The sequence below is a fragment of the Numenius arquata genome, chromosome 2 (assembly GCF_964106895.1).
Source record: "Numenius arquata chromosome 2, bNumArq3.hap1.1, whole genome shotgun sequence".
Lineage (NCBI taxonomy): Eukaryota > Metazoa > Chordata > Aves > Charadriiformes > Scolopacidae > Numenius > Numenius arquata.
Window position 1 is genome coordinate 41,147,378 of NC_133577.1, and position 14,532 is coordinate 41,161,909.

General features: G+C 44.5%; 1 protein-coding gene across 1 annotated transcript; it reads left to right on the top strand.

The window, feature by feature from the left end:
* Window positions 1–5,543: 5,543 nt before the first annotated feature.
* TBCC (tubulin folding cofactor C) lies at window positions 5,544–6,584 on the top strand. Its single transcript, XM_074168961.1, has one exon. The coding sequence runs from the start codon at window positions 5,544–5,546 to the stop codon at window positions 6,582–6,584; it is 1,041 nt and encodes a 346-aa protein (XP_074025062.1).
* The last annotated feature ends 7,948 nt before the right edge of the window (window positions 6,585–14,532 follow it).

Here is a 14,532-nt window from a genome sequence, read left to right on the forward strand (position 1 = left end):
ACAAGTATGTTAATGCGTAGATGGACACAAGGTTAAAAAAAAAAAGTAGTAGTAGTAGTTAAAACCAGCAGCCAGGCAATGAAGCTAACAAAAGGACCACTCCTAATGCAACTGAGGTGCTGAGGATGATTAAAAAAAAATAATAATCAAATAAATATTAATAGAAGTAAGCAAAAAATGGAAGCCTAAAACATGAAACCAGGTGTTATAACAGAAACACAGTGGAACAGTAAGCTGTACCAAAAGCATTCAGGTTCACGAAAGAAACACAAGCATGCTGAGCTGTACTTGTCTAAGGACAAGAAAAAATGGAATAACAGAAGGGACATTATGAATAAAGCACCGTCTGAGTCACAGCTTTTGAGAAAATCGTTTCACTTGGGTATTTCTGGGACCCTACTAGAAAGTAACTGGATAAGATTTGGATATGAATAAAGACTGCTGTGAGATAAGTCTTAATATTATCACTGTAAAGTGTATCAATATGAATAGAATTTATCCTTACAGATTTAGACTGAAGAACAAATGCAAATAATAGGAGGAGGCAGTCCTCCTTCAGAGTGATAGCCGGCAGGTTTTTTCATAAGATGCATAAAAGGCAAAAAGCATACAAGTTTAGTTTTGTTAACTAATGAATATACTACAGGAAAGCTAACAGAAAATCAGTAAACTTGGATACACTGTCTTCAAGTTAATTCTATTTAAATTATTCAGATAAAAATAAATGAAATATGTTTGCAATTAAGATTCACAATTCCAAAATGGAAAACTTTTATATACTATTAAACCTAGGCAGTCCATTGAACTGGCTAGTCCAATAACCACACATAGTTTTCTGAAATGCCTTAAAATTTAAAATATAAATAAATATAAAAGCATCTGAAGTCTAAAGGGAGGCACTGAGAAAAATCTCTTAGGAACTCCAGAACTAATAGAATAACTGCCTCAAAGGGAGAGTCTGTAAGACAGCATCTGTAGTAAACATACTGGATCTTCAGAATTTAAGTAATGTCAATTAGCAAGTTAGGATTCTAAATACCAGTTAGCAGCTAGGGCTGGACGAAACTTAAGTGCTCTTCTGCTCTTGAGCTTTTGTGTTTAGCGTATTTGGGCCTTGCTTTGTGAATCTTGAAGTGCCTCTTGTCATAAGATGTTATGCTTTGAAGTCTGTTTCTGGTTTTGGAGGATAACTCTTTTTCGTAGAAATGAATTTGTTTCTCCACCTTTGGCATTGGGAACACCAGGTTCTCAGAAGGGACCAGCTCAGACTCGTTTCAGAACAAGTGCACCTGGACTGGTTGGAATATAATTAGTATCTTAAGCATTCCCAAGGATTACATTTCAAAGCTTTTGCATTACTCACAGCAATTAAGATGTACCAAGTAAGTTTTATAGTTTTAGCTCTAACTCTCCAATTAGTGCTTTAAAAACACACATTGTCTTGCCTTTCCATATGGCCAAATATATAAAGCACAACATTTTAGTCCAAACAAAAGCATTTATAAAAACAATCAGTATGCCAAACGTAATGTTAACGGAATTTGTTATTTTTTTCCAAGAGAAGAACACAGAGATACAGGGACTCGACAGTCACTTTTACTGAAGCCCCGTTCCACCATGAAAACTGTACAGTCAACAGTATCTTAAATGAATTATAATATAGCTTACATCTTTAATGCCTGATCACAGTGCCAGAGGAGTTCAAAGAGCCCTTACTAAAACCCACAGTAGAATACGATGGTTGCACAAGCCACTGAATTACCTACTTTGTAGCCAGAAGTAATTACGTTCATCTGCTAATCTCTTCTGGAGAAACTCAATCTAACAGGCAGAGATCACATCCATCAGATAAGAGCTCCATGCAAGACACAGGGGCTGTTGCTTTTCTTGAAAACACAGGTAAAGACCAAATAACATTTTGTGTGTGTGATGGTGCAATGTACGTGCATTACTCCCTTTGGAATAAAAAACGTCAGTGTTGGAAATACATACCAATGATAAGGAATAACTGTATTTACTGCCTTCCTTTGCTTGAGAGAGTGCAAATCTACACCTCAAGATCACGCCACAGCTATGAGGTTCTTGACTTTCACAAGCTCAGGAACCTCAGGTTTAAGAATCCATTATTATGAGGCGAGATGCACAGATGCCTCTGTGGATCTCGCTTTTACCCCCTGCTCCTCTTAACATAATGATGGAATGAGACAAGACCTTGAACCTTCACCCGAACTCTGCGATACATCTCACTCCAAAAGGCTATGAGGTCATGTTGTTCAGCTAGTTTAAATCAGTGTAAAATATTTCAGATAGACAGCATTCAAGAGCTATAACCATGTCATACAGACAAACCTGGAAGCATGCGTAACAGAGCTTAAGTTTTGGAGTTTCACAGCCAAGTACTTGGAGTTACAGATCCAAGTAAGCATGTGCAACCTGCAACTTCACATAAAACAAATAACACTGTACAGTTCAAGCAACGGTGAAAGGTCTTACTGAAATGATTACTGTCTACTTTCAAACCAGAGAGGAACTAAAGCACATCGGGGGGAGGGGGGGAAGTAGGAAAAAATTATAACACAAAACTATATACTCTTATCTAATATCCTCAAACAGCTAAACTGCTTGGTGCAGCTTACCAAAATGAGTCCAAGCCTGAGCTAGAAGGCTTATATTTTATTCAGGTGGTTACTGTTTGGGAAATTGTAAATCTTCTGTTCTCTATGGCTTATAATGGAGCACACTAAGCAGCCTTAAAACATAGACGTTGCTGTGAGCAAAGCCAAGAAGAAAACTGTCAGTCTTTGTATTACCACAAAAAAAATTAAAATATATACTAATATCAATTATACCAAAACCTCAAATTTTAAGTGTGGAAAGTAAATTTTGAACATAAAGATGAGATGGTTAGAATAATTTTATTGCTCCCTTTTTAATTTTTCAGTATGCTCATACACTTCACCTTTTTGTATCTGGGGTTATTTTGCTTCTAACCCCAAAATAATGTGTGCACATTAGCAAGGTGAAAAGATTCCACTGTCTCCCAGAAGCTTCTATTCACAAGTGCATTTGGTCCTCATTAATTTAAACCTCCAATCACCTCTAGAAAAAACAATTTAGAATACCAGCTTTCTAAGTGCCCAAATGTAATAAAAAGTGATCATTGTACTGCAGCAGAAAATACTTAACATTTATTTTGATCTGTGTATACCAGTGTTTTCTTGTAATCTTTTCATATATAAAGTTGGTTTACCCACTGCAGTTCATCTACCGGGTCACATCTGTGTAACAATACCAAGGCCATACTCCAGTAACATTTGTGCATACTGAAAAATTGCAAAAGCCTTTCTCTGTCAATATTCTCATGTACGGGATAAGCACTTACATCACTGTTACCATATCTATTACCTACACTTGTGGGAGCATAAGGTAAAAAAAGCCTGGTATGTAAAATGAAACTTACACATCTTTCTTATGAAACAAGATGGAAATAAGAATTTATTTTTTTCTTAAAGTGAATTAATCACACCATATTCCTGCCTAGCGTAACAATAATGCAATTACTACAGGAGTGGATTTGACTATATATTAGTAAAAATGCCTAAGACTTCCTAAATGCGTCATTTAAACACAGTGGCAGGAAAATCAAGTGAAGATATTTCAAGATATCCTTACTTTTTCATGATTGAGCATTCTCCCTTTCTACAAGGTAAGAGGTTTTCATTTTTAAGACTCAAAATATAATTTTTCAGAAACAAAACTCTGGACACAGTAACACTGCAGTGTTGTGACTGTTAAGAGCTGTAATGCATCAACCACAATATTACTGCTGCCCCACATCCAACCTGTTCCAAAGTCCTATTGTTACACAACAACCCCTTGAAAACCCCCAATTTTATATTGTAACAATGATAAGGAAAGAAGAGTCTCTATTTTAGTGCAAGTCCTTTATGCATTACAAGGATTAAAGGCATTTCACTGCCTTTCTTCTGTCATCCTAACTGGGCTGACATTATTACATACAAGGTTCAGGTACTCCCTACCCTTTAACAATGTTGTATCACATCTAATGCAGAAATTCAACCATATTTCTCAGCAAACAGAAAACAGTGGCTACTTTCAAGCACTAACCTTACATAGCACAATCTATACTTCCAAATAGGAACATTAGACAAAGAACCCGTGCTATCACCAAATAGAGGCTGGTAAATTCAGAATATCTACTTTGGGTTAGCCCCTTTTTGTTTCAATGGATAGTTTTAGGTCCTATATTAACTTATTATAGGTAACTTTGAAATGCCAAGGGAAGGGAGATGCTACTTCCAGAACTGAAGTTAAATTTATTTTTGTATGTTTCTGAATGAGTGCTTTGTGTTAACTTGCTTTGCAAAAATCAACATTCCATGAAATAGAAGAGCAGTTCTCAAAAGAATACACCAGAATGATGATCACTGTTCTACTTTGTAGCCAGGTGTACTACATTTCTGGTTCCTGCTGCAAATTAACTTAAAACACACCTCACAATTATAAAATTTAAACACATAAAGAGCATCTTCCTTGCCATGTTTCCATACAGGCCTCTGTGGATATCTCACACTGGCCTCCTACGAGGGCATAGTAGCCCACGGGCACTGCTCTCACGTTTTCCCTCAAAAACTGAACTCTTTTCTGGAACATCACACTCAAGAAATCGAATAGGCACCACCTTTGCAGTTACCTGCAAGCATTAACAGCCCTTTTCATAACTGCTTCACTGCAGAAGAGGAAACCGTAGGAAAGGTCTGTTGAAACACTGCCTTTACAGACCCGCCCGAAGACTCCGGCCCCGTGAAGCCGCCAGCCGGCCCCAGGCCCGCGGCTCGGGCCTGCCTAGGCACGGGGAACGCCACCACCGGGCACTGCCCGTCAGCCCGACGCCTAACAGACACCCAGGCCCGGCTCAGGCCGGGCCCGAGCGGCCAGCGCCGCCCGACTTCTATTTCTAACGGCAGGTGGAGAGCAGCTGCGGCCCTCAGCCGCCGTCCCCAGGCCCCGCCAGGGAGCCGCCCTCCCCCGAGACGGGGAGAAGAACCCCCTTCCCACAGCCCCGCTCTGCCGCCCACAGGAAGGGCCGCGGGGGTCCGGCAGCCGGGGCCACCCCAACAAGGGCCAACAGCCGCCAGCCCAACGGCCGCCACCGGGGCTCCCGGTGGCAGGCGCGGCCTGGGAGGGGAGAAGGGTGGGGAACGAAGAAGACGGGTAGGAAGGAGCGGGCACTTGCGCGCGCAGAGGAGGGGAAGGGCAGGAGGATTATTTATAGCCCAGCTGCTAATTTGGGAAGCGGGATCAGGCGCCCCACGGAGCGCGGCCCCCGCCGCCAGCACTCACCCCATCCCGCAGAGAGGCGCCGGCCCCTTTAAAACCACAGGAGACCCCTCCCTCTAGCCCTCCTCCCCTCCCGCCGGGAGCCCCCCACAGCCCGCCAATCGGCGGCGGCGACGCAAGCGAGGCTGCCGGCAGCCAATCGGCGGGCCGCTTAGTGGCCGGAGGGGAGGTGAGGAGGCAAGATGGAGGCGGCGGCAGGAGAGACGGCGGCGGCGCCGGCCGCTTTCATGGCTCCCCTGCAGCCTGAGGCGGCCGCCGCCGCTGCCGTGGTGCTGCCGGAGCGGCTGCAGCGGCGGGAAGCGGAGCGGCAGCAGGGTGTGGAGCGGCAGCGGCAGAAGAAGGAGGCGCAGGTGGTGAAGGAGGAGCAGAGCGAGTTCTTCTTGGCCGCCTTCGCCCGGGAGCGGGAGGCCGTGGAGGCGCTGCTGGCGGCGGGGCCGCTGGAGGAGGCGGCCGCCCGCCTGCAGGGGCTGCAGAAGCTGCTGACCGAGAGCGTGCGGTTCCTGGCGCCCTACGAGGTGCGGCAGGGGCAGGAGGCCGTGGCGCGGCTCCAGGGGGACCTGGCGGCCCGGCGCCAGCAGCTGCAGCCCAAGAAGAAATTCGCCTTCCGAACCCTCAAGAAAGAAGCGGCGCCGGGCAGCGAACCGCGCCCCGCCGAGCCCGCCCGGCCCGAGCCCGCCGCGCCGGCCCCCGGCCACGGCCCCGCCGAAGGGGAGGAGGTCGGCCCGCCGCTGTGCGGGTTCAGCGGCGCCGAGGACGAGGCGCTGGAGCTGGGCCCCGCTGAGCTGCTGCAGCGCGACGTGGTGCTCTCCGAGCTGCGCGGCTGCCGGGTGCGGCTCCGCGGCAACGCCAACACGCTGCGGGTGCGGGACTGCCGGGGCTGCACCGTGCTCTGCGGGCCCGTGTCCACCTCCGTGCTGGTGGATGGCTGCAGCGATTGCCTCCTGGTGCTGGCCTGCCAGCAGCTCCGCACCCATCGCACCCGCAACAGCCGGTTCTACGTGCAGGTGACCAGCCGGGCAGTCATCGAGGACTGCACTAAGGTCTCCTTCGCCCCCTACACCTGGAGCTACCCTGGCATCGAGAGAGATTTCGAGTCTTCTGGGCTGGACAGAAAAAGAAACAACTGGAACCTGGTGGATGACTTTGACTGGCTGGCGACTGACAAGCCTTCGCCCAACTGGAGTCTGATCCCCGAGCAGGAAAGAATCAGCTGCTGGGACTGACTACAGAGGCAGCTTGGTCCTGAGCGAGAAACCCTGGTGTAAACCCATTAATCCATAAACTGTGGGACTTTATCCCCAATATGCCATTAAATGATTCTATTTGGTATTTAAATTGTGAATTATATTGTACGACTGGATTTTTGTAATTGAGGAATACCAGTCAAATATAGTTTACTCTTCTTATACAAGTTGCTGCTATAACCTTATGTATCACTGTGGAATTTGCCAGCTACTGCAGTACCTCACTGCTGAGTTTTTCCAATTAAGGTGGGGCAAGGGGCACCAATACACAAACAAGAGGGAGCCTCTGTTAGAGCTGCTGTTCTGCTTTCACTCACCCAGGCAAAACCTGAATCAGCTGCAAGTAGTACAAGCTGTACTGGAATGGAAAGATCAGATACTAAAATTTTCATATTTTTGTGGTTCTCAAGTTGTGGATCACAGTACACTATATTTTATGGGGAGTAGGGGAGAGGGTTTTAGTGAGGTAACAGGGACAAAAGGTTAATTTAAAGAAGGAGTTTGTAACTGAACAGCGTAGCAGACTGAGATGAGTCCTAGGCTATGATGTAATTATGAGCCAGGTTCTGTTGACGTGGGTGAAATCTGTAAGTTGTCTTTATTTAGGCTGTTATTTCAAGTGAGATAAATTGAAAGGAAAAAACGTCTTCTAATGAACATTTCATGCCCTCCTAATATATTACTGAGTGTTTGAAATTAACAAACCTATATAAATATTAAATCTTTACAGTCTGAAAAGATGCGAGAGGATGCTCCTTCTGTAAATAGTTTTAACCTGAGATGGATAAAATGAGTGCACTTCTGGGTCAATGCAGTAAGTGGTGATTAACATTAGAGAAGCTGGGCAAACTGCTCTACTGCAGTCTGAAACTTCAGGGGAGAGATGTTCAGGTATGTCCTACTAGTTGTTGCATCTGTCTACCAGACAATAGGCTTTGTGGTGCTGCAGTCTTAATTTATAGCACCCTGGTACTGCATAAGTGCAGTGTTGACAGAGGGAGTCAGTGAAATGGGGAGATAAGGTGCTATATTCCAGTTCCAGAATTCCCTGTTATCTTGGATAAGTGCACAGTAACTTAAGTCCCATTTCTTCACTCCTGCTAAATAAATGAATGAAAAGCAGCATTATAGAATATGGTGGTCTGTTAGTGGTGGAGTGACCACTATCCATACATAAGGTCTATATAGTAGTTCTAGGTTTCCAAATGCACTCCTTAACTTGTCACATTTTGCAAGAAATTGTTGTTTATCTTGCCTAAGAATCAGCTTACCGTTGTATTTTAAAGCTGCAAAATATTTATGCTGCCCTGCCATCATGTATGTGCCTCAAACAGAAAATTAATACTAACTGAACCATCAAAAATTGCATCATTGCAATGAGAAGTACTTGAAACTTTGCTTAAGTACTTGACTGGTTTTGAGCAGAGAAACTTTTTATCCAAGTTGTTTTCAGCATATTTAATTTAAAAGGGGGGGAAGGGAATTTTTGTATATTCTTCATTTTATATATTTTGTTTACTTCTGTTAATGCATACTTTTTGACTGAATTGGATTTTGCATTTCAAATGTTTTGAATTTTCAATTGTCCCTTCACTAATTATCCTTCTTTGCACTGACAGCATCATAAAGTGATTTAAAGAAAACAGTCTTGCTTTAATGTACATAATTTTTAATATCTGTTATTAAAGGGGTGTGATGAGATGAGGTTCCCAAGTACCTCAATTTTAACACATCCATCTTAGTATAGAACCTGATTTTGCAGTTAATCTTTCTTCCCCCGCATACCCTGGTGATGACATATCAGTCCCCTTAGCGTCCTCTAGTCCTGAGACTGCAAATTGTTCAGCCTGTAAGAACTACAGAAATGCCTTTGTTCTGCTGGCCAAAAGCCAGAAACATTTACTTACTGTGTTGATGGACGCTGCCAAATCTAGAAATGGAGAGGCTGCTGCTGGGCTGTAGCAGGTATCAGAGGTGTACGCTTCTCAATACGCTTCCAACTGGCATCTAAGTGCTTTCCCGCGGCAGCTGTTGGTCCGTAGTGTGCAGTATTGCCTCAATAAACAGCATGAGTCAAAACAAGGAAATTTAGACTTCAATTTCAGTCTGAAAAATGCTTCCTCTGTGACATTTTTCAGAGGTCAGTTACTGACACCCCAATTCCTAATGTTTTCTTTTCTCCCAAGTACTTAAAACTTTTGTTAAACCAAAATTATTATTAGGTAGTACTCTTCAGGAACATGACTTCAGAGGAGGCTGCTAAAGGTGTTCCAGATGATTACTTTCCTTTAAAGTATTACCCTTTCCCTAAAGTATTACCTTTGTAATACAAAACAGAAAACTGGATCTTGATCTCATGCATGACATGAAAAAACAACATTCAATTTGAGAACAGTAAGTCTGAAAAAGTGGTCAGGCAAATACTTTTATGAGATTTATAGCTCTAAATAAGTACCTTTATCTGTGTGTGTATATATATATATATACACACACACACACAGTTGCACATGTTTCCATGCACCTTTTATTTAAAACGTTAATTTACTAATGTAGAATGATACTAGGAGCAATTCAAGGTTTTTCATACAGAAGTATGTTATGTTAATAGTAATGTAGTACGTGAACACAAGTTACGTGCTAGAAACGGTTTGCTGGCATTTTCGTAGGCTCTATCAGCATAGAAATTGCAACCTAGGTTTGGAAGAAAGAGGAACACCTAAGCATTTCTATCCAATTAGTTACTTTAAAAACACTTTATAATTTGTTTTATTAAAAATTCATATGGAAAAAGAAGTCACAATTAGTATAAGCACTAGCAGGCTGTCACCTGTGCCCCCCAGAACACTTGCTCCTGACAGCACCAGTGCAGACAGCGCTGGGTGTTACTGTCCCGTGCCATAACCTTCTGCCAGCCCTGGCAGGGAGGGAAAAAGTAAAATGCCATGGGAGCGAGAGAGTATTAGCTGATATCCCAACAGTACAGACGATCATCTGAGAATCCATTTTCCAGTCAAATCTAGCGGAAAGCGTCAACTCCGACGTGTTGAGAATTACGTATCTACCCATTAAATTTTTACAAAAGTAAAGTATTTAAAAGCATGGTAGGAGTAAGTATATACACATAAAAGTTTTATAGGTTAGTTAGATGTATCTTACCTGTATTTAAAATTTCTCAGCCATTTCTTAAACTATTTTCTTAGCATCTATTTTTGTAGATGGAAAAAAAATACACCAAATGTTTTGGAAGTAAGATGTTGGGGGTACTTTGGCAGGTCTAGACTAGAGTTGTCTAGATTATTTCGTTGGAACTACTTACAGAGTAAATGCTAAGCACAGGAAGACTAGAAGTCTAGTCCACAGTATTTGTAGCTTCATCATATTTGTTTACCTTTTGCCTCAAGCGACAAGGCATCAGAAAAATTACTTCCTGTCTGCGGGTAAGCCTTAAGCTGTTTGTTCAAGAAAAACATATCTTAAGTATGGAAGCGACTAAATAGTTTTTCTGAGAGTGTCTGGTTTCAACAAGTGAGGACTTCTGTGCTATCTTGTCTCTACATGACTTGATGATGGAGGATCTTGTACATCCCACCCAAGCAAACCTCTTTCCAAGAGAGTAAGGAGCGTGTCATGACGTGCCCCGAGCAGCCGGTGGCAAGTGGCCGGGCTCCTGAATTCCCCTTTTGAAGCTTGCAACTAAGAAATATTCAGAGGGAAGTTTGGGAAGGGTTTGTGCAGCACCTGGTCTGAGGAGACGTGCCGGGCTGCCTCCAAAGTTCTCCTGGGTCAAGGAGACTTGCAATGCCAGCCTGGGCAGAGCCGCTTTGTCTCTCCGCTAATCGCAGCTTGGGGAAAGGAGGGCGGGTCACGCTCGGCGTCTTCCCTCGGAGCGATAAGCAATGCTGACATGAAGAAAACGCCCGGCAGCCTCTTCTAGGCCAGGAGCCAGGGTTGCCTTGTGTCTAACCTGCTCGGGAGAGCTTGCAAAAATCCTCTTCCCCGGAGAATCAGCGGGAAAGAGGCAACTCTTCGGGGAGGCTCTCTGCAAGCCCCTGCGCTGAGCCGGCTCACAGTCCTTCTACAGGGAGGGCAGCAGCAGTCAGAACTGCTGTGAAAAATAGCTGGTTTCAGGCTACCTTGCATAATAGCAAGGTGGAGGACTGAAAACACGATCCAAGGGAGAAGACAGTTCAAGGAGCCCATTGAATGAGCATGTTCGGGGCCGGTAATCCCCCAACTAGTTGCGAAGGGGGAGTGCCAGGAGCACTGACAGTGCACGCTCCGTCACACCAGGGCTGGCCAGGGGACGAAGCAGTAGCACCACCAGCATGGCTTTGCCTCCCTCCATGGCGGTTTGTCAGCGTGACCCATGTGTTGGTCAGATTCACATAACCTGCGTAGTGCAAGACTGAAGCACAGTCTCCTCAAGAGCTTTAGCTCTGGTTTGCATTTCATTGCCACCAGAATAACCAAGCTTAACCTCTTTAAGAGCACATAAAGAAATTAATTTTGCTTGGCATCAGAAAGGGCTGAAAAACAAACACCTGCCAAGGCACGGTTATGAACACCTTATGAGGGAAACATCAGCACCATGAAGTAGGTGCAAGCTGGCCCTGAATAGAGGGCTCTCTGTCAGAAAGGTAGAAAGTTTCTAAACAGTATGGGGCATCGAGGTGTGGAACCATTTTCCACAGGGAGTCACAAGAGCATGTTCTTCGTTTAAATATTTTTGAAGGACAGGCTGATTGGACAGCCCTCCTCTGATCCAACAGCCTTACCAAAATCCTTAAAGCCAGTGCAACTTCTTTAGCTCACCACAGCGCTGTAACTCAACCTTTTAAAGCTCATAGGTGTCTGTGAATGAAATAAAATAGTTCTATGCAAAAATAGACAACTGTGAATCCATAGAAGAGAACCGAGACAATTCTTCAGCTCCACACTGTGAGTGTTAGCATTTGTTGAGGCTGTGAGAGGTAGCACGGACTAAAGCTTGCCTCCAGAGAAGCAGCTAAGAGCTTTGCTGCTGCTTCCAGTGAGGCCACCATCACACCTGGAGGACCATCCCGAGGGGGGACAACCCCTTGGTTCCCATTGGAGTCCAGGCATTTCCATCTGTCTGCACCTGCTTCTCTGAATAGCAGGAACAAAAGTGGAGTTGTTTGAATTCTCTCTTTATCCAGCCCTCTTTCCTTTAAATAGATTCTGGTGTGGGGTCTAAGCAAAATATTTGTGTGAAAAACCAGGTAAGAAATAAGCACATAAGACAATTTCTTACATATTTTTATGCTTTATATTTTTGAAGGCTTGGATTCTTTTTTTATATATATTAGGTGGTTGGTGGGGGTTTTTTTAAAAAAACCTTCTTCCTATTTAGGCAATAGCTATACGTTGACAAGGATCAAGTAGCAGTGGCTTTACCTGGAATTGCTCAAGGTGTTACAAAATACTTAGGAATTCTTGAATGGAAGGAGATTTTGTGAATATATACAATCCTCCTCCCTACCCCTTTCATGTACATCCTACTTCTAGCTTTCCAAGTAGATCTCTCGCAGAGGGATCTGAGGGCGGACTTGTTGAATTTCAGACCTGTGTGCGGGCAAGTACATTTCTTCACCTCCTTTAAGCATCATTTTTTTGCTGCTCAGCTTTGCTCCCTTACCCCCTTACCTCCTGCTTTCCATCAGGCTCTCCCCACTTCTAGAGGCTGTGGCCTTTTTTCTATGCAGCCTTCCTGTTGCAGCCATCGCATCTGCACAAGAGACCTCACAGCCTGTACTGCCCTAAAAAGCCAATTTCATCACATACACTGAAAAATACAAATAGCAAGCAAAAAAAAAAACCCAAAACCAAAAAAAACCCTCTGTGCAACTCGTGGAATTTCATCATTTCCATTCACATCGTGATCTAATTTATCTGACTTACTTGAGGTTCCATCTGTTGTGCTGAGATGTTTTCCAGCAGTAATGACTGCTGTGAGCCTTTTGTAAGCGTCTTTCAATTCACAACATATTTCTTTCCTGTTTCTGCAAGTACAAACATGGATTTATAACTCTCATTCTTTCAGCAGTGAACACTACACTCTAGACATCACAGTAATACAAGTAAATACTCATAACGACCATCTCAGGGGTCAAAGAAAACTGTTTTCTGAACACATTATTCACACTGTGGATAAGGATGGCTGAAATGCTGGGAACTACCCAGAGGAAAACCACACTAAAAACCCCACAGTGTGCCCTGGTGTAGTTTAGGAGCCACGGGGTCCGGTGGGTCAGATCACCCTTCCCAGGGTATCGACAACCAAGGGAGTGAATTTAGCGATTTGCCTCTGTTCGTAGGCTCAGGACATGAAGTCACTTCACATGCCACAGAAATAGTAGCCTACCAAGTTACTTCTGTACATGGGAGGGAGAAAAAAGAGTGTCACAAACCAGACCTGTTAATCATACAATTTGGTACAGCCATTTTACCATGTTGTTCCTCAGGAGTGTCCCGGTGCACACCACACAGTTACACATGTAAGCCAAACCATAAACTACAGTGCATAAAAAACCCTCTTACCTCTACAAAATAACTTCCTATCATAAATAAAACCAGATATCTTCATCACAGAATCACAGAGTGGTAAGGGTTGAAAGGGACCTTTGGAGATCATCTAGTCCAATCCCCCTGCCCAAGCAGGTTCACCTAGAGCAGCTTGCACAGGATCATGTCCAGGCAGGTTTTTAATATCTCCAGAGGAGACTCCACAACCTCTCCGGGCAGCCTGTTTCAGTGCTCTGCCACCCTTAAAGTAAAGGGGTTTTTCCGCATGTTCAGGTGGAACTTCCTGTGTCCCAGTTTGTGCTGGTTGCCCCTTGTCCTGTCACTGGGCACAACTGAAAAGAGTCTGGCTCCATTCTCTTGACACTTGCTCTTTAGATATTTATAAGCATTGATGAGATCCTCTCTAAGTCTTCTCTTCTCCATGCTAAATAGACCCAGGTCCCTCAGCCTTTCCTCATAAGAGAGATGCTCCAGTCCCTTGATTATTTTCGTGACCCTCCGTTGGGCTCTCTCCAATAGTTCTCTGTCTTTCTTGAACTGAGGACCCCAGAATCAGACACAGTACTCCAGATGTGGCCTCACCAGGGCAGAGTAGAGGGGGAGGATGACCTCCCTTGACATGCCAGCCACACTCTTTTTAATGCACTCCAGAAGATCATTGGCCTTCTTGGCCACAAGGGCACATTGCTGCCTCATGGTCAAGTCGTCCACCAGGACCATCTCTGCAGAGCTGCTTTCCATTAGGTCAACCCTTAACCTGTTCTGGTGCATGGGCTTATTCCTCCCTAGGTGCAGCACCCTACACCTGCCCTTGTTGAACTTCACCCAGCTCTCTAGCTTGTCCAGGTCTCGCTGAATGGCAGCACAGTCTTCTGGTGTGTCAGCCACCCCACCCAGTTTTGTGTCCTCAGCAAATTTGTGTCATTTCTCCCCTCATCCAGGTTGTTGATGGGTATGTTGAATAAGACTGGACCCAGTACTGACCCCTGGGGAATGCCACTAGTCGCAAGGCCTCCAACTGGACTCTGCACCACTGATCACAACCCTCTGAGCTCTGCCACTCAGCTAGCTCTCAATCCACTTCACTGTCCACTCATCTAACCCACACTTCCTAAGCTTACCTATGAGGATGTTATGGGAGACAGTGTCAAAAGCCTTCCTGAAGTCAAGGTAGACAACGTCCACTGCTCTCCCCTTATCTACTCAGCCAGTCATGCCATCATAGAAGGCTATCAGATTGGTCAAGATTGGTCAATTGATTCTCCCTTGGTGAATCCATGTTGACCACTCTTGATAACCTTCTCTTCCTCTACATGTTTAGACATGACATCCAGAATGAGCTGTTCCATCACCTTTCCAGGGATGGATGTGAGGCTGACTAGCC

Excerpts from the sequence above, each read along its gene's own strand:
- TBCC (XM_074168961.1), top strand. The coding sequence starts at position 5,544 with ATGGAGGCGGCGGCAGGAGAGACGGCGGCGGCGCCGGCCGCTTTCATG.